This window comes from Callionymus lyra, chromosome 9 (assembly GCF_982586985.1).
Source record: "Callionymus lyra chromosome 9, fCalLyr1.hap1.1, whole genome shotgun sequence".
NCBI classification, from domain to species: Eukaryota; Metazoa; Chordata; class Actinopteri; order Syngnathiformes; family Callionymidae; genus Callionymus; species Callionymus lyra.
Genome location: NC_141826.1, coordinates 25,168,697 through 25,189,613, shown reverse-complemented (window position 1 = coordinate 25,189,613; position 20,917 = coordinate 25,168,697). Strand labels below are relative to the sequence as shown.

Sequence of the window (20,917 nt, the reverse complement as noted above, 5' to 3'; positions counted from 1 at the left end):
AGAAGAAGTACTCACATAAGAAGAAGTACTTACATAAGAAGTACTCACATATGAATAATTACTCACATAAGAAGAAGTACACACATAAGAAGAAGTATTCACATAAGAAGAAGTACTTACATAAGAAGAAGTACTCGCATATGAAAAAGTACTCACATAAGAAGAAGTACTTACATAAGAAGTACTCACATATGAATAATTACTCACATAAGAAGAAGTACTCACATCAGAAGAAGTACTCACATAAGAAGAAGTACTTACATAAGAAGAAGTACTCGCATATGAAAAAGTACTCACATAAGAAGAAGTACTCACATAAGAAGTACTAACATATGAAGAATTACTCACATAAGAAGAAGTACTCACATCAGAAGAAGTACTCACATAAGAAGAAGTACTTAAATAAGAAGAAGTACTCGCATATGAATAAGTACTCACATAAGAAGAAGTACTCACATATGAAGAAGTACTTAAATAAGAAGAAGTACTCGCATATGAATAAGTACTCACATAAGAAGAAGTACTCACATATGAAGAAGTACTCACAGAAGTACTCACGTAAGAAGAAGTACTCACATAAGAAGAAGTACTCACATAAGAAGAAGTACTCACAGAAGTACTCACATAAGAAGAAGTACTGATGGTTAATGTGGTCATTAAGTATCATTTGAACCATTAAAACGTTAAAAAAAAACTTTTAATATGAGGCAAAATAAAAGATTTCAGGGATTTTTATTGTCATTTCATTTCATACAAATGGAATTTTGTTATTTTTTGTTAAGAAAATAAGTAATAAATTGACATGAAAACATCATTAATACAAAAATAAACCTGAACAAATATAGAAGAAAAAAAAAATCTGAAGATTCATGAGAGCAACGATATTTGTTATGAAAAATAAATTATACTAACCAAACCAAAATATACTTCAAGGAAACTCGAAACTCGAGGAACCGAATAAAAGAAGTAAAAATCAAAAAGAATGAAAAATATAATTCTAAGCCTTTTGTGACAAGATAATTCAGCATATGATGTAAATAAATCAATACTTTAAGGAAATATTTGATAAAATACTCTATATATTAATACTAAAATATTAATAGCAAAACATATTCATTTAAAATAATGCTCTTAATAGCAGTGAGGTATATTTGTAACATTATAAATTGTAGTAATACACTCTAATATTACACAACTTTATTGACTTTATATAATATAGATGTGTAGCTAATGCTAATTTAGCTCAAGCGCTAGTGCAGCTGTAGTGTTAGCTTTGGATTTGGCGAAAAGTGCATCAGTTAAAATGTTTTGTTAAAAACTATAACTAAGTTTAATACTTCAATATATATTAAAAATATTCTTAATTTTATCAGATAATCTTGTTGAATAAAAATATAGTTGAACATCGTAGACACGAGTGAGTTGCTATTGCTAATGAAAGAGTAACAAGAAGAAGACACTAAAAAGAAGATAAATTAAATGTTATTACTGTAAAATAGATGTTTTAAATATGTTGTATAACTTTAAACGTGTAAGTAAAACTAGTATTTAAAATGCTAACGTAGTATTAGCAACACTTGAGCTAAAACAAAGAGGCTGAAGACATGCTAACTTGAAGCTAATCTTCAAATTATATTTAATTTTAAAATATTAAATGATCTGATAAGATATGATGCAATAATATTCTTCCACATTCAAGCAGCTCAACATCAGTGCAGTACAAGAGCGAACTCTAGCGGTTGACACGTGTAACTACAGACATGCTTTCATCTCAAAGAAACAAATACACAGAAAATACTAAATTCAAAAAAGCTTTGATATGAAAACTGGAAACAACTGAGTCTGGATTTACATTTGAACACAAATACTCCTGAAACCACCTCCATGTGCGTGTATGTGTGTGTGTGTGTGCGTGTGTGTGTGTGTGTGTGTGTGTGTGTGTGTGTGTGTGTGTGTGTGTGTGTGGGGGGGGGTAATTGTTTGTGTCTGTATGTGCGTAGGTTAGTGTCTGTTTGTGTGTGTGTATCTCTATCTGTGTACGTGAGTTTGTGTGTTTGTGTGCATGCGTGTGTGTCTGTATGTGTGTGCATGTTAGTTTATCATTTTGGGCGTGGGTATATGTGTGTGTGTGTGTGTACAGTGTGATTGCTTGTAAGTTGGTGTGTGTGTGTGTGTGTGTTTCTGTGTATGTGTGTACATTTCTGTGTGTGTGTATGTGTGTACTTTTATATTCGTGTGTATGTGTGTGTACATTTGTGTGTGTGTGTATGTGTGTACATTGATATGTGTGTTTACATTTGTGTGTGTGTGTACATTTATATGTAAGTGTATGTGTGTGTACATTTGTGTGTGTGTATGTGTTTACATTTGTTTGTGTGTATGTGTGCACATTTGTGTGTGTACATTTGTTTGTGCTAATGTTTGTACATTTTTGTGTGTACATTTGTTTGTATGTATGTGTGTACATTTGTGTGTGTGTATGTGTGTACATTTGTTTGTGTGTATGTATGTACATTTGTTTGTGTGTATGTGTGCACATTTGTGTGTGTACATTTGTGTGTGTATATTCGTTTGTGTGTACATTTGTTTGTGTGTGTGTGTACATTTGTGTGTGTGTATGTGTGTACATTCGTTTGTGTGTATGTGTGTACATTTGGGTGTGTGTATGTGTGTACATTTGTTTGTGTGTATGTGTGTACATTTGTGTGTGTGTATGTGTGTACATTTGTGTGTGTGTATGTGTGTACATTTGTGTGTGTATGTGTGTACACTTGTGTGTGTTTATGTGTGTACATTTGTGTGTGTGTATATGTGTACATTTGTGTGTGTGTATGTGTGTACATGTGTGTGTGTGTATGTGTGTACATTTGTGTGTGTGTATGTGTGTACATTTGTGTGTGTGTATGTGTGTACATTTGTTTGTGTGAATGTGTGTACATTTGTGTGTGTGTATGTGTGTACATTTGTGTGTGTACATTTGTTTGTGTGAATGTGTGTACATTTGTGTGTGTGTATGTGTGTACATGTGTGTGTGTGTATGTGTGTACATTTGTGTGTGTACATTTGTGTGTGTACATTTGTGTGTGTGTTTGTGTGTACATGTGTGTGTGTGTGTGTGTACATTTGTGTGTGTACATTTGTGTGTGTGTATGTGTGTACATTTGTGTGTGTGTATGTAAGTAAGTAAGTAATATATATTTATATAGCGCTTTTCGAGACCAGGGTCACAAAGCGCTTTAACAATCAAAACAATACTCAAAACAGTACATACTTCAAGGATCGTGTGTACATTTGTGTGTGTACATTTGTTTGTGTGAATGTGTGTACATTTGTGTGTGTTTGTAAAGTAGCAAACACAGCCGACTGATAGAAGAGATGAAGTGATTCTTCAGAGAAACAGAGGAACATAGGAACAGAAACAGAGGAACATAGAAACAGAGAAACAGAAGAACAGAGGAACATGGAGACAGAAGAGTCTGAAGGATGTTCGTCTCTTTTCTTTCTTTCTCTCCATCAATTCTCAACAGAGTTCAGTGAAAGATTGAGTGACAGACGAGAAGTGGGCGGAGCCAGTGAGGATAGAAACCATGTGAGGAACAAACATATATGGATCAAAATGTTGAAACTATGAATCGTTGAATTGAAAAGTTGTTTTTTAAGCATTTAATTTATTTTTCAATATTGAATTCAATCATTTCTGTCTTGAGAGAATCAATTATTTTCTGTAGATAATTTAATTAAAACGTAACAAACATTGTAAGACAATAATACTTCTTATTCGACATACGTGTGTATGTCTCCTGGTGTGATTGACACTCCTAATCAATACTCTGATCAATACTTAGATCGAAGAAAGTCCAAATACCTTTCATGATCAATTGACTAATTGAATGATTGATTGACACTCTGACCAATACTCTGATCAATACTCAGATCAAAGTTAGTCCAAATACCTTTCATGATCGATTGATTAATTGAATGATTGATTGACACTTTGATCAATACTCAGATCAAAGTTAGTCCAAATACCTTTCATGATCGATTGATTAATTGAATGATTGATTGACACTTTGATCAATACTCTGATCAAATAAAGTCAAATACCTTTCATGATCGATTGACTAATTGATTGACACTCTGATCAATACTCTGATCAAAGGAAGCCAAATACCTTTCATGATCACTTGATTAATTGAATGATTGATTGACACTCCTGATCAATAATACTCAGATCAAAGGATGTCAAATAACTTTCATGATCGATTGATTAATTGAATAATTGATTGACACTCTGACCAATAATCTGATCAATACTCTGATCAAATGAAGTCAAATACCTTTCATGATCGATTGACTAATTGATTGATTGATTGACACGCTGATCAATACTCTGATTAAAGAAAGTCAAATACCTTTCATGATCGATTGACTAATTTAATGATTGATTGACACGCTGATCAATACTCAGATCAAAGGATGTCAAATACCTTTCATGATCGATTGACTAATTTAATGATTGATTGACACGCTGATCAATACTCTGATCAAAGAAAGTCAAATACCTTTCATGATCGACTGACTAATTGATTGATTGATTGACACGCTGATCAATACTCTGATCAAAGAAAGTCAAATACCTTTCATGATTGATTGACTAATTGAATGATTGATTGACACGCTGATCAATACTCTGATCAATACTCTGATCAATACTCGTATCAAAGGAAGTCAAATACCTTTCATGGTCGCGTCCGACCCCCCACACCCTGATGCTGCTGATGGGCTGTGAGTGAAGCAGACTCCGATCCTCGGGGTCCACGAGGGTCAACATTCGCTCCTGCAGCACCAGCAACATTCCTTTACCCTGTCAATCAAACATCATGTGGTCATTATTATGGTCTGGACGGCGTCGTCGCGGCGACGGAACCCACCTCTCCCCAGACCCCGGCCGAGTCCCGGATGTCCCTCCTGCAGTAGGACAACTGTCGGATGCAGTGATGGACGGAGACGCTGCTGCGACCTTCGCTCAGATCCTGCTCCGCCATCTCCATCCAACCCAGAGAACGAACCGGGAACGACTGAGGGACGAGAGAGGTCGTGAGGTCGTGAGGTCGTGAGGTCGTGAGGTCGTGAGGTCGTGAGGTCGTGAGGTCATGGGTTCAGTGTGAGGTCGAGAACTAACAACTGTCTTTTTAAAGATGTATTAAAGTTATTTTATAACGAGAAGTGAGTTTGTTAGTGTCATTAAAATATTGATTTAATTAAAATTAATTAAAAAAATTAAATGTTTTTATTCAAATGTTGTTTTAAATTTTTATATTTATCTGAATAATTTAATGTAATATTTAAGTATAGAATTCGTTTTTTTAACTGAATTGAATCAAATAAATCAAATATTTAGATTAATAATCAAATAAAAAAGTATATATATGTATATCAATTTTTTCTTATTTTGTTAATATATTTTTAAATAATTAAATCGAACAATCATATATATGATTAAAATTAAAAAATGAATATAAATATTAGTTTATTTAATTATTCAGAATGTTGTTCATTTACATTTTAATATTTAACTGAATAATTTAATGTAATATTAATTATATAATTTTTTTTTTAACTGAATTGAATCAAATAAATCAAATATTGAGATTAATAATCAAATTAAAAAAAGTATATATATAACATTTTTCTTATTTTGCAAATATATTTTTAAATAATTAAATCTAACAATCATATATATGATTGAAATTAAAAAATAAATATTATTTTATTTATTATATTTAATTATTCATATTAATATTACAATTTAAAACATTTAAATAAAAAAGATTAAAAGTTTTATGCATTTAAAATTAAAACAATATACACATAAGTGTCTCTTTATAAAATAGGTAACACTTTATTAATAATAAGCTACTATTTACTTAAAATAGACACTTATTAAAAACAAAAACGTATTAAACTTTCCAATAAATCAACAAAACGACAACATTTCAAAGTTTTTAAATGTTATTTTTATGCAAAAGCAAAATACTTTTAAACTCTTCTCATCAAAAACCCATAGTCAGTTTTCTCATTCTACCACAAGGGGGCAGCACGATTTTACCAAAACATCTATGACGTCATCTCGGTGCGCGTCTACAGACTAACACGACATTTCATTTGACTTTATAAATACAATCAGATATCGTTGTTTAAATGTTTACTGCACTATAAACCTCGATCTTTGTGTCTCTTATTTAAATGTAGCTGCATTTATTCTATCATTTTGACAATAACGTAAATAAAATAATGTTAATTTCTGCTTTTTCTTTGATGTAAATAGTTTTTTAGATCTTATTTTGTTTTATACTCGTCATCACTTCCATATGTGTGTCACCAGCATCTGAGTATTTATTCAATATTTGTAAACAAGTGTTGAACCCACCATGGCCTCTGGATCGGAGAAGGTGTTGTCCAGGTCCACGGTCTCCATGAGAGCAGGAGGACTGGAGGACGAATCAAAACTTTTGAAAGTTTAACCGAAAAAACAAATGAAAGTGACTTGAGTCGTACTTGAGTTTGAGGGAAGCGTAACGTAGAGTCGCGCCTTCGAAGGCCTTCAGACTCGGGTCCGGGTAGATGGGATAGTCCTTCAGGTCCTGACAGACGACCATTGAGAAAACAACAAAATTAAAATAGCTAATGCTAACCATATGCTAAACTATGCTAACTACTTGTGCTAGCTATTGTTAGCATTCAATTTATGGTTATTTTTGTTTGCTTTTATCACCAAAATCAAAGTTTCTAACTAACAAATTGCACAATGGAGATTTATTATCTTTTATCGCAGTTTCGCTATGTAACCACTAGAGGGCTCTGTCTCCATTCAAACGCATCATCATTCCATCACTTCAAAGCCCTTCCAGTAATTATCAGACAAAACACTTTGAAGAGGAACAAGATTCCGTTCAGTTCACAGTTTATTTAAAAGGAAAATGTGCATTAATGTCGACATTACAAATACTATGTGATTCTCTAAGTATTAATCCGTGAGGCGTATAACTATGGAGCCTCGGGGAGTAATACTACGAGAATCACAGAGTAATACTACGGTGAATTGCAGAGTAATACCAAAGTGACCCATGTAGTTATTCTAGGAGACTTGTGGAGTTATACTACAGTGACTCGTGAATTAATACTACAGTGACTTACGGGGTAATACTACGAGAATCAGGGAGTAATACTACAGTGACTCATGCAGCCATATTACGAGAATCGTGGAGTAATACTACAGTGACTTATGAAGTAATACTACAGGGACTCACGGGGTAATACTACGAGAATCAGGGAATAATACTACAGTGACTCGTGCAGCAATATTACGAGAATAGTGGAGTAATACTACAGTGACTCGTGAAGTAATACCACAGTGATTCATGGAGTAATACTACAAAAGTCATACAGTAACACTACAGTGACTCGCGTGTCATACTACGAGAATCGTGTATAAATACTACAGTGAATCGTGGAGTAAAATCAAAGCATTGAAATTGCTTAAAATAAAAATTCAATCATCATAACATTTTTCAGAGTATTTTCCGTGATGAAAGTATTTTTGAAACGAAAATGCACTCTTTGGGCCAAAAAGTTTCAGTAGCTGAAAATTCGGTGCATTACTGTACAGTATACATACAGTAGAAATACTAAAAATAATAACAGAAAAATAATAATGATAATAAAATAATAATAATATTTAAAAAAATAACCTAAACACAAAGATAATGATAAATATATCAACACTTGTACAATAAAAAATGAAAAATGTATTCAACACAAACTCAATGTTAAATACCATCTGCTGATCTGGTCTATAACACCTTCACTCAAGAACAAGACGCCAGGAAACCTTCAGCGACTGTTAGAAACTCATTCTCACCTTCACCGAGCAGGAGTTGAAGTTCAGTCGACTGCTGTCAATCATGGGCGTGGAGGAGGCGGAGGAAGGGGAGGAGCCTGAGGGGGAAGGGACCGGCTCCACCGAGCTGTCGGAGATCAGACTGCTGGGCCGCTGAGGACGAGGGGATGCATGTGTATTTATTTGTTAATGTGTGAATTTTCCACTCTTTGTGACAGTGATTTTAAATATTAACTTGGTTTTACCAGCGAGTTTAGTGTACTAGATAGAGGATGTTGGTTGATGGTTTTATTTTCTGGTCACTTTAGAAAGTGTCTCAGTACTTCATATGGTCATGTGACACTCACAGAATATTTTGTCGTCCAAACAAAGTTACATTGTAAAGAGTATGTTTGACATAATAACTTGTAAGGATGTCAACGTGCAACCAAAGCTTCTAACTGTCGTGTAACAAATTACACAAAATATTTATTATCTTTCTTTGGCAGCTTCGCTATGTTACCACTAGAGGGTTCGTCATCATTCGAACACATCCTAATCCCATCACACCAAAGCCCTTCCAGTAGTTAAACATTTTCTTGTAGAGCCACTTCAACTAGGTACTAGATTAAACTGTTGAATGTGATTCTCGTAGTATATATCCGGGAGGCATATAAATATGGTGTCTCACGGATTAATACAACGAGAATCACAGAGTAATACTACGGTGACTTGCATGGAGTAATACTTCAGGAATCGTAGAGTAATACTACAGTGACTCGTGGAGTATTGCTTCAGTGATTAATGGAGTAATATTACAGTAACTCTTGGAGTTATACTTCGGGAATCGTAGAGTAATACTACAGTGACTCGTGGAGTATTGCTTCAGTGACTTAAGGAGTAATATTACAGTGACTCGCGGAGTAATACTACGAGAATTGCGGAGTAATACTACGAGAATCGCAGAGTAATACTACAGTAACTCACAGATTAATATTAAAGTAACTCTTTGAGTAATACTATGAGAATGGTGGAGTAATACCATAGTGACTTACAGAGTAATATTACAGTGATTCTTGAAGTAATACTACGAGAATTGTGGAGTAATACTACAGAGACTCACAGGGTAATAGTAGGGAGACCATTGGGGTAACAATACGCAGAATCACGGAGTAATAAAACGAGTATCGCGGAGTAATACTACAGTGACTAACAGATTAATATTACAGTAACTCTTTGAGTAATACTATGAAAATTGTGGAGTAATACTACAGTGACTCACAGATTAATATTACAGTAACTCTTTGAGTAATACTACGAAAATGGTGGAGTAATACTACAGTGATTCACAGAGTTATACTACAAGAATCATGGAGTAATACTACAGTGACTCACGGAGTAATACTATTGAGATTCGCAAATAATACTGTGGAGCCTTACGGAGTAATACAACAAGGCCATAACAACTTTAAACCATGTATAAGTACATTTGATACTGAAACTATGTTTATTATTTATCTTGTCGTATCTTTTAAAAATGGTTTATAAAGTGAGTCGTGGCTGTCGATAAAGTCTCTTATGACACCAGAGACTCCAGAGTCTCCGTCATCATCATGTGACCAAAATATATCCATGAAACATGTTTCCACGTGTCGTCGTTGACGCTCCTGATAGTTTTATGTAAATGTTACGTATTGTTGCTTTAATGTACTTTCACACTCGTCTCATCAGAGGAACCTCCTGCTCGGACCTCCTCACCTGGTTCTGGGGCTGCAGGGCGTGGCCTGTGTCTGGTGCACTGTTAGGAGAGGCGAGCGGGTTGCCGGGGGCGACGGGTCGGTGGTACTGTGTGGTTCCGGTGGGTACGTGCCAGAAGTAGACCTCCGACGAGTCCGAGATCTCCCTCCAGCCCGGGGGCAGGTCGCCCTCGGACCACAGGTCTCCTGGAGAACAGATCCATACACGTCACAAGTTATGGGATGGTCATTTTTGTGTCGGTTGTCATGGCAACCCCGGGTATCATCCCCTCTAACAGGATGTGGTCTCTCCGTCCTGCAGCTCATGTTCCTGCAGTCGTCATATGATCTCCATCACTTGCATCACTCGCTCCTCCTCCATTATTTCTGCAGCAACACTCCTTCTTTTCTCACTCAGGTCTGCTCAGAGGTTCTGAAGGTTCCTGCAGAACAAGTGGACCTGCAGGTCTGAGGCTAGATTTACAACCAGAATGTTGAAGGAGGAGGAGCTTCTTGATTTATGAACCTTTTATTGGTCTTTAAGTCCAGAGTACGAAGCTTCTGCACCAGGATCTGCAGCCAATGCTGAAATGTTTAATCTTTGACAGTTTTTTGTTTTTTTTCAAGAATTGAATTATTTTTGAAAAGTTGAATTCAATAATTTATTCATAGTAAGGAAAGATTTTTCTTTTTTAAAGAAAAAAATTCTAATTTTTTTATTTATTAATAGAGTTTAATATTCTAATACCTTTAATTCAAAAATACATTTTCTAAATTCAATATTTTTCCATTTGTTGGCACTTTTAAACCAAAATGTTATATTGAGTTCAAAAGGCTTAACATGAAAAATATTGAATTTAGAACATTTTTCTTTTTATTAAAATAGGTATTAGAATATTATAAATTATGTGTAAAAGACAAATACAATCTATGCTAAAATTATTGTAGCAACGTTTTGAAATTGCATTTAACGTTACCAAATTTAAATCATATCATGAGCTGAAAATATCGTATTATATTGTATCGTGAGCTGAATACATCGTATCATGAGCTGAATATATCGTATCATGAGCAGAATATATCGTATCGTGAGTTGAATATATTTTATCGTGAGCTGAATATATCGTATTGTGAGTTAAATATATCGTATCGTGAGCTGAATATATCGTATCGTGAGCTGAATATATCGTATCGTGAGTTAAATATATCGTATCGTGAGCTGAAATATCGTATCATGAGCTGAAATATCGTATCATGAGTTGAATATATCGTATCGTGAGTTGAATATATTTTATCGTGAGCTGAATATATCGTATTATACTGTATCGTGAGCTGAATACATCGTATCATGAGCTGAAATATCGTATCATGAGTTGAATATATCGTATCGTGAGTTGAATATATTTTATCGTGAGCTGAATATATCGTATCGTGAGTTAAATATATCGCATCGTGAGCTGAATATATCGTATCGTGAGCTGAATATATCGTATCGTGAGCTGAATATATCGTATCGTGAGCTGAATATATCGTATCGTGAGTTAAATATATCGTATCGTGAGCTGAATATATCGTATCGTTAGTTGAATATATCGTATCGTGAGTCGAATGTATCATATCGTGAGTTGAATATACTGTATCGTGAGTTGAATACATCGTATCATGAGCTGAATATATCGTATCATGAGCTGAATATATCGTATCGTGAGTTGAATATATTTTATCGTGAGCTGAATATATCGTATTGTGAGTTAAATATATCGTATCGTGAGCTGAATATATCGTATCGTGAGTTAAATATATTGTATCGTGAGCTGAAATATCGTATCATGAGCTGAATATATCGTATTATACTGTATCGTGAGCTGAATACATCGTATCATGAGCTGAAATATCGTATCATGAGCTGAATATATCGTATCGCGAGTTGAATATATTTTATCGTGAGCTGAATATATCGTATCGTGAGTTAAATATATCGTATCGTGAGCTGAATATATCGTATCATGAGCTGAATACATCGTATTATACTGTATCGTGAGCTGAATACATCATATCATGAGCTGAAATATCGTATCATGAGCTGAATATATCGTATCGTGAGTTAAATATATTGTATCGTGAGCTGAATATATCGTATCATGAGCTGAATATATCTTATCGTGAGTTAAATATATCGTATCGTGAGCTGAATATATCGTATCATGAGCTGAATATATCGTATCGTGAGTTAAATATATCGTATTGTGAGCTGAATATATCGTATCATGAGCTGAATATATCGTATTATACTGTATCGTGAGCTGAATATATGGTATCATGAGCTGAAATATCGTATCATGAGCTGAATATATCGTATCGTGAGTTAAATATATCGTATCGTGAACTGAATATATCGTATCATGAGCTGAATATATCGTATCATGAGCTGAATATATCGTATCGTGAGTTAAATATATCGTATCGTGAGCTGAATATATCGTATCGTGAGCTGAATATATCGTATTATACTGTATCGTGAGCTGAATATATCGTATCATGAGCTGAATACATCGTATTATACTGTATCGTGAGCTGAATACATCGTATCATGAGCTGAAATATCGTATCATGAGCTGAATATATCGTATCGTGAGTTAAATATATCGTATCGTGAGCTGAATATATCGTATCGTGAGCTGAATACATCGTATTATACTGTATCGTGAGCTGAATACATCGTATCATGAGCTGAAATATCGTATCATGGGCTGAATATATCGTATCGTGAGTTAAATATATCGTATCGTGAGCTGAATATATCGTATCGTGAGCTGAATATATCGTATCATGAGCTGAATATATCGTATTATACTGTATCGTGAGCTGAAATATCGTATCATGAGCTGAATATATCGTATCGTGAGTTGAATATATTTTATTGTGAGCTGAATATATCGTATCGTGAGTTAAATATATCGTATCATGAGCTGAATATATCGTATCATGAGCTGAATATATCGTATCGTGAGTTGAATATATTTTATCGTGAGCTGAATATATCGTATTGTGAGTTAAATATATCGTATCGTGAGCTGAATATATCGTATCGTGAGTTAAATATATAGTATCGTGAGCTGAAATATCGTATCATGAGCTGAATATATCGTATTATACTGTATCGTGAGCTGAATACATCGTATCATGAGCTGAAATATCGTATCATGAGCTGAATATATCGTATCGTGAGTTGAATATATTTTATCATGAGCTGAATATATCGTATCGTGAGATGAAAATATCGTATTGTGAGTTAAATATATCGTATCGTGAGCTGAATATATCGTATCGTGAGTTAAATATATCGTATCTGGAGCTGAATATATCGTATCGTGAGCTGAATATATCGTATCGTGAGTTAAATATATCGTATCGTGAGCTGAATATATCGCATCGTTAGTTGAATATATCGTATCGTGAGTCGAATATATCATATCGTGAGTTGAATATACTGTATCGTGAGTTGAATATATTGTATCGTGAGCTGAATTTATTGTATTGTGAGCTGAATATATCGTATCGTGAGCTGAATATATCGTATCGTGAGTCGAATATATCATATCGTGAGTTGAATATACTGTATCGTGAGTTGAATATATTGTATCGTGAGCTGAATATATCGTATCGTGAACTGAATATATTGTATCGTGAGTTGAATATATTGTATCGTGAGTTGAATATATCGGATCGTGAGATGAATATATTGTATCGTGAGTTGAATATATCGTATTGTGAGTTGAATATATCTTTATCTGAGATGAATATATCGTATCGTGAGTTGAATATATTGTATCGTGAATTGAATATATCGTATCGTGAGCTGAATATATTGTATCGTGAGATAAATATATTGTATCGTGAGTTGAATATATTGTATCGTGAGCTGAATATATCGTATTGTGAGTTGAATATATCTTATCGTGAGATGAATATATTGTATCGTGAGTTGAATATATCGCATCGTGAGATGAATATATCGTATCGCTAGTTGAATATATTGTATCGTGAGATGAATATATTGTATCGTGAGATGAATATATTGTATCGTGAGATAGATATATCGTATCGTGAGATTAATATATTGTATCGTGAGATAAATATATCGTATCGTGAGATTAATATATCGTATCGTGAGTTGAATATATTGTATCGTGAGATAAATATATCATATCGTGAGTTGAATATATTGTATCGTGAGATAAATATATCGTATCGTGAGTTTAATATATTGTATCGTGAGATAAATATATCGTATCGTGAGTTTAATATATCGTATCGTGAGTTTAATATATCGTATCGTGAGATAAATATATCGTATCGTGAGATGAATATATCGTATCTTGAGTTGAATATATTGTATCGTGAGATAAATATATCATATCGTGAGATTAATATATCGTATCGTGAGTTGAATATATTGTATCGTGAGATAAATATATCGTATCGTGAGATTAATATATCGTATCGTGAGTTGAATATATTGTATCGTGAGATAAATATATCGTATCGTGAGTTGAATATATTGTATCGTGAGATAAATATATCGTATCGTGAGTTTAATATATTGTATCGTGAGATAAATATATCGTATCGTGAGATGAATATATCGTATCGTGAGTTTAATATATTGTATCGTGAGATAAATATATCGTATCGTGAGATGAATATATCATATCGTGAGTTGAATATATCGTATCAATGTATCAGTTGAGAAACCATTTATATCTCTATAAGTAATATGTATTCATATAAGCTTTTATTTTGAAAGGGAAAAAAAAACGCCTCACCAGTTCCTTCAAGAGATTGAGGACTTGGGGACTCCTGGGACAAGGTGGTCCAGCTGGAGTCCTCTTCTTCAGAAGGAGAATCAGGGGTCATCTCCAGTTTGAAGCCGACCTTGGGCTCCCCGGGCTCCCCTGGAGGCACCGCGGGCGTCTGGCAGGGCGTGTTCTTCTGGGTGGACCGGGTCTGTTTGGGCGAGGACGGCGGGAACTGCTGCAGGAACTGGTTCTCATTATTGGGGTGAAGTTCCACCTTGATCACTCTGGGCTGGAGACTACGGGGGGGCTTGGCAGGACTGCGGGGGCTGGACTGGACCTCCTTGGCCTGGACCAGGGTCTGGTTCTGAAGACCACCTGGGACCCACTCAGGACTGCTGGAGGAAGAGGAGGAGGTGGAGGAGAGCGGAGCTTCGACCACGACCGGGAGCAAAGGTTGTCTCGGCGACGACGGCTCTTCGACCTCGACCTTCACCTCCGGCTCCTCCTTCTCTTCGTCCGTGCTCAGCTTGCTCTCCGGCTTCTTCTCGTCCTCCTCGTCCTCCTCCTCGCTCCCCCTCTCCTTCAGAGGACTGGCCTGCTCCTTCTCCGGGGACGACTTCTTCTCCTCCTTGTCCTCCTTGATGCCCCAGCTCACGTCCCAGCTCTTCCTGTTGGACTCCAGGAAGCTCCTGGTCCTTCGCCGGAAGGGCTGCGAGTTGTCCTTTTCCACGTCCGGCCAGTCGCAGTTGCTGATCAGGCTGTTGTGGATCCGGCTCTCGGTGTTGGCCCGGCTCAGCTCCAGCTGCTGACTCTCCGCCCGCCGCTGCATGTTGGCGCCGTTCTTGGCCAGCTTGGGGTTGGTGATGTTGGACAGCGACCCCGAGGAGGACGAGGACGAGTAGAGGGCGGAGCTGGAGGACGACTTGGTGGGAAGACCCTTCCCTCGGCTCGGAGGCTTCTGAAGGTTGCTGCCCATGGAGTACCTCTGCCGGCTCTTGGGCAGCGTGGCAGAACCTCCCGTCCTCATGGCCACGGGTTCCTTGACGGCGTCCCGGCCCAGCAGCTGGTTGTAGGACGAGCGGAGGCTGAGGGATGTTGGCGGGACGGCCGAGGGTCCGGTGCGGTTGGAGAGCCCCACGTCGGAAGGGGAGGAGCCAGAACGGGCGAGCGGAGGGTTTTGCACCGACGTCATGATCCGACACGACCTGGAAGAGGAAGTGAAACCTTCAGGTCATTGGATTCAAAAGTGTTGGTAATATTTGCTCGTAGATCTTCCTCAAGGAGCATCAGTTGAGAGGCAAGACTGTGAGGCAGAAACCTTGAGAGAACCAGACTTTGCACACAAAATGAACAAGAGAGAAAAATAAGAAGGAAATGACAAAAATAAAAATAACATGTGAGTCACATTGATGTCAAAGTAACAAACAATCAAAATGGCCGCCAAACAACCTCAATGTTTATTTTGAAAATTACCCGATTTTTTTTGAATACTTTCACTTGCAGTTTTTTTTCATATACGTTTTTTAATATACATTTTTAAAAGAACAATCTTTCATTTTTTGTCTGTGATTTTTAGATTCATTTTAATTTTTAAACTGTATGTAAATTTTAAAAAAAGATCTTCATTTGTTAATAATTGATCAATTTAACAAAGTAAAGTTTTTTACGACAGTGCTGCAATTTGAGCTACTTTTTACTCCCTAAAATATAAGTTATATTTATGTATTTAATATATATATATATATATTTTTTAACCTAACCATATTTTCTTTGTTCAAGATCTGTTTAAGATATTTAATTTTTTTAAATGTATTTATACCAGACAATTACTTCGATTCTGCCAATTTATTTTTTATATTTGAATGTGAAATTTATTCAAATTTCCTATTTTTTTTACTGCATTTTGTCTTTTCTCTCTATTGTTATTGATGTATAAATATAATAACATGATTATTTCTTATTATAGTGAAACAAACACATAATTTGTTATGTTTTTATATTATACTTCATAGATGTTTTTAATTTGAATATATTTTAATGTGTTTTCTCTGTATTTCTAATGATCCATAAATATAATAATAATTTTTCATGATTTGTGTTGTAAATATATATTTGTGATTTTAATTTATATAAGATTATTTATTGTTATTTACTCCTGAGATGTATTTTATTTTGAAAATAGTTGAACTGCATCCTGTCTTATTTAAATGATCTATAAATGTATTCATAATAACATTATTATATACATATTAGAAAACACTTTGGATGAAAAGTAAAAGCAGGTTTTGTTGCCGTGACAACATCAGAGAACGCTTCTGTTCGACATAAACACTGTTGGGTTCGAGTCCCTGAATCCCATCATTGTCTCGAGACAAACAATCGCTTCGGTGTCGAAGCATGAAAACTGGATCCTTTGATTGTGATGCAGGAACACGTTGTGTAACGTTTTTAACGTTGAGACGCTTCAGCAGCTGATGAACGTCAACATCAGCCGAACGTCCGAGTCATCGGATCCGTTCCCAGGAACATGGAAAACGCAAAGTCGGCAGATTTTACACGAGATGTTGAGAAACGACACGACGAGACCTGGAGGAGCTTCGGAATCTCTTCACCAGCAGTTCTGTTCATGTGGGCTGTGAGTGTGTGTGTGTGTGTGTGTGTGTGTGTGTGTGAGTGTGTGTGTGTGAGTGTGTGTGTGTGTGTGTGTGAGTGTGTGTGTGTGTGTGTGTGTGTGAGTGTGTGTGTGTGTGTGTGTGAGTGTGTGTGTGTGTGTGTGTGTGTGTGTGTGTGTGAGTGTGTGTGTGTGTGTGTGTGTGTGTGTGTGTGTGTGTGTGTGTGTGTGTGTGTGTGTGTGTGTGTGTGTGAGTGTGTGTGTGTGTGTGTGTGTGTGTGTGTGTGTGTGTGTGTGAGTGTGTGTGAGTGTGTGTGTGTGAGTGTGTGTGTGTGTGTGTGTACGTGTGTGTGTGTGTGTGTGTGTGTGAGTGTGTGTGAGTGTGTGTGTGTGAGTGTGTGTGTGTGTGTGTGTGAGTGTGTGTGTGTGTGTGTGTGTGTGTGTGTGTGTGTGTGTGTGTGTGTGTGTGTGTGTGTGTGTGTGTGTGTGAGTGTGTGTGAGTGTGTGTGTGTGAGTGTGTGTGTGTGTGTGTGTACGTGTGTGTGTGTGTGTGTGTGTGTGAGTGTGTGTGAGTGTGTGTGTGTGAGTGTGTGTGTGTGTGAGTGTGCGTGTGTGTGAGTGTGTGAGTGTGAGTGTGTGAGTGTGTGTGTGAGTGTGAGAGTGTGTGTGTGTGTGTGTGTGTGAGTGTGTGTGTGTGTGTTTAAAAGAAAACTTTAAACCATGTAGTATGTAAGAATAAATTAATAAAAAAATGATTAATTTTATAATAATTTATATATATATATATATATATATATATATATATTTATTTATTTATGTATTAAATATATTACAAATAAATTCATTTAAAAATTACAACAATTAAAAAAGCAAATTAACAAAAAAATAGAAAGAATATATTCAAGGAAATGATTGACATAATATTAAATCAGGAGAACAAGATTGAACTCAATGGTTTTGAGAAAAAGACCAAAAAAAAGATAAATGTGAAAAAAGCTGAAATTAAGTTTTTTTTTTTAAAACAAACTTAATTGAATGTTACAGCAAAAATGATTCAAAAAAGAAAGTTGATACTTTAATTACATAAAATTTAGAAAGTGAAAGGAAAAATTGCAAAAATATGTTTTAACAAAATAACAAAGAAACAAACTGAATTTGAGGATATATTATATTATTTATACTGTGTTGTTCAAGATCTAAGTGTTGAGAAATATAAAAATAAATAAAATGTGAAATGTTTTGTATGAACAACAACAACAAGAAGAACAAGAATAACAAGAAGAACAAGAACAAGAATAATAATTATAACAACAAGAACAACTAGAAGAACAACAAGAACAACAAGAACAACAAGAACAAGAAGAACAAGGACAAGATCAACAAGAAGAACAAGAACAAGAACAAGAACAAGAAGAACAAGAACAAGAACAAGAACAAGAAGAACAAGAACAAGAAGAACAAGAACAAGAACAAGATCAACAAGAAGAACAAGAACAAGAACAAGAACAAGAACAAGAAGAACAAGAAGAACAAGAACAAGAACAAGAACAATAATAATAAGAAGAACAAGAACAAGGACAAGAACAAGAACAAGAACAAGAACAAGAACAAGAACAAGAACAAGAACAAGAACAAGAAGAACAAGAACAATAATAATAAGAAGAACAAGAACAAGGACAAGAACAAGAACAAGAACAAGAACAAGAACAAGAACAAGAAAAAGAACAAGAAGAACAAGAACAAGATCAACAAGAAGAACAAGAACAAGAACAAGAAAAAGAACAAGAAGAACAAGAAGAACAATAACAATAATAATAATAAGAACAAGAAAAAGAACGAAAAGAAGAACAAGAATAATAATAATAAGAACAAGAAAAAGAACAAGAACAAGAAAAAGAACAAAAAGAAGAAAAAGAAAAAGAACAAGAAGAACAAGAAGAACAAGAACAAGAAGAACAAGAAAAAGAACAAAAAGAAGAACAAGAACAAGAAGAACAAGAACAAGAACAAAAAGAACAAGAACAATAATAATAATAAGAACAAGAAAAAGAACAACAAGAAGAACAAGATCAAGATCAACAAGAACAATAATAATAATAATATGAACAAGAACAAGAATAACAACAAGACGAACAAGAACAAGAAGAACAATAATAATAATATGAACAAGAACAAGAATAACAACAAGACGAACAAGAACAAGAAGAACAATAATAATAATAATATGAACAAGAACAATAATAAGAAGAAGAACAAGCAGAACAACAAGAACAAGAACAAGAATAACAACAAGAACAAGAACAAAAACAAGAACACAAATAATAATAATATGAACAAGAACAACAAAAACAAAAACAAAAACAAAAACAAAAACAAGAACAAGAACAAGAACAAGAACAAGAAGAACAAGATGGAGACCAAAGACTGAAAGTGCATGTGTTGGTCAGGAAGCTTCAGGGTCACGAGCAGAAGGTCATCCATGACAGTGACACAGCAAAACCATCAGAGGGACTTGAACTCAGGAGCTTCTGACATCAGTGATGTCATCAGTGATGTCATCAGTGATGTCATCAATGATGTCATCACTGCAGCAACAAGTGCACGCGCAGAAAACGAGCCTCGAGGTCAAAACATCAACGTTTATTTACAGCATTTTCTTCACGATTCATCCTTTAAATCATCGATTTTTAACCATCCTTTGAGTTTTTACACGTTCGAAAAATCATCAAAAATAGATGTTTGTGACACATGTCAATCACCCTGAGTGAGTGACGCGTCGATCTCACTTCAGGTGTTTCAGGTGCAACAAAAAGAACAAAAAACAACAAAAAAAAAACACGAGAATGTCAACTTGTGAAAGTGATGATGTCATGAGTGAGGAGCCTCACCCCCCCACTCACCCCCGCCCCTCAGGTCTGCAGTGACCCCCCGCTAATGACATACGTTCAGACACACGCAGTGGATCTATGGTCCTGGACCTCCAGACCCTCCAGAAGGTCCTCCAGGGAGGAGAACTCTCTCCATCTTTCTCTCTCTCTCTATCTCTCTCTCTTCACTCACCTCCTTCTCTCCCACGACGAGTTCACAGCTTCGACCAAAACTGCGGCTTTTAACTTCTTTTTTCCGCCCGTAGACGCAGCCGGCGCCCGTAGAGTGGATCACATCATCTTCTTCATCATCATCTTCATCATCTTCTTCTTCTTCTTCTTCTTCTTCTTCTTCTTCCGCCCTCCCAGCTCCCTGATCGCCAGCCTGCACTTCCTCCTGTCGCCGCGCCGCGCAGGGGTGGCGCTGCTGAGCAACGACACGACGACAGCCAATCAGCAGCCGGCGCGTTGGGATGCACGTCTGACGTCATCGTGATAAACACACGGGCGATGCTTTTTTGTTTTTTTTTGCATCGAAGATAATGAATTCACACCTCATTTATAGATGACGTCATAGTGTGGTCATCTTGAATTAATAATGACGCAAACATTTAGAAGTTTAAAAGAATATATAAAACGGTTAAAACAAAGTTTAAAATTTATATTTAATAAATCATATACAAATATGAATACAAAAAATAACAATTTTAATCATGTTGACAATATTATTCAGTATTTTATTTTTATTAAAATAATGGTATTATGACGTCATAATGTGGTCATGTTCAATTAACAGTGACACAAACATTTAGAAGTTTAAAAATAATAATTAAACAGTTAAAACACGTAAAAAAATATATAAAATGGTTAAAACAAAGTTTTGTATTTAATAAATCATATCAAACTATAAATATACACAGTTTGTACTTTAAAATTTATTTTAATCATGTTGACAATATTATTCAGTTTGTGTATCTATTTTATTTTTTAATTAAAACAATGGTATTATGACGTCATTTAAAGAC

General features: G+C 35.4%; 1 protein-coding gene across 1 annotated transcript in view; it reads right to left on the bottom strand.

Moving 5' to 3' along the window:
• apbb2a (amyloid beta precursor protein binding family B member 2a) overlaps positions 1-20,223 on the bottom strand; it is a 62,825-nt gene extending 42,602 nt beyond the window's left edge. Inside the window, exons 1-8 of the mRNA XM_087799347.1 lie at positions 20,086-20,223; positions 14,442-15,619; positions 9,638-9,822; positions 7,922-8,053; positions 6,559-6,644; positions 6,431-6,491; positions 4,932-5,078; positions 4,737-4,864 (exon numbers count right to left, since the gene is read on the bottom strand). Coding sequence (XP_087655473.1) covers positions 4,737-4,864; positions 4,932-5,078; positions 6,431-6,491; positions 6,559-6,644; positions 7,922-8,053; positions 9,638-9,822; positions 14,442-15,606 — 1,904 coding nt within the window. The 5' untranslated portion in view covers positions 15,607-15,619; positions 20,086-20,223. The remainder of the gene's footprint in view (positions 1-4,736; positions 4,865-4,931; positions 5,079-6,430; positions 6,492-6,558; positions 6,645-7,921; positions 8,054-9,637; positions 9,823-14,441; positions 15,620-20,085) is intronic.
• Positions 20,224-20,917: the final 694 nt, after the last annotated feature.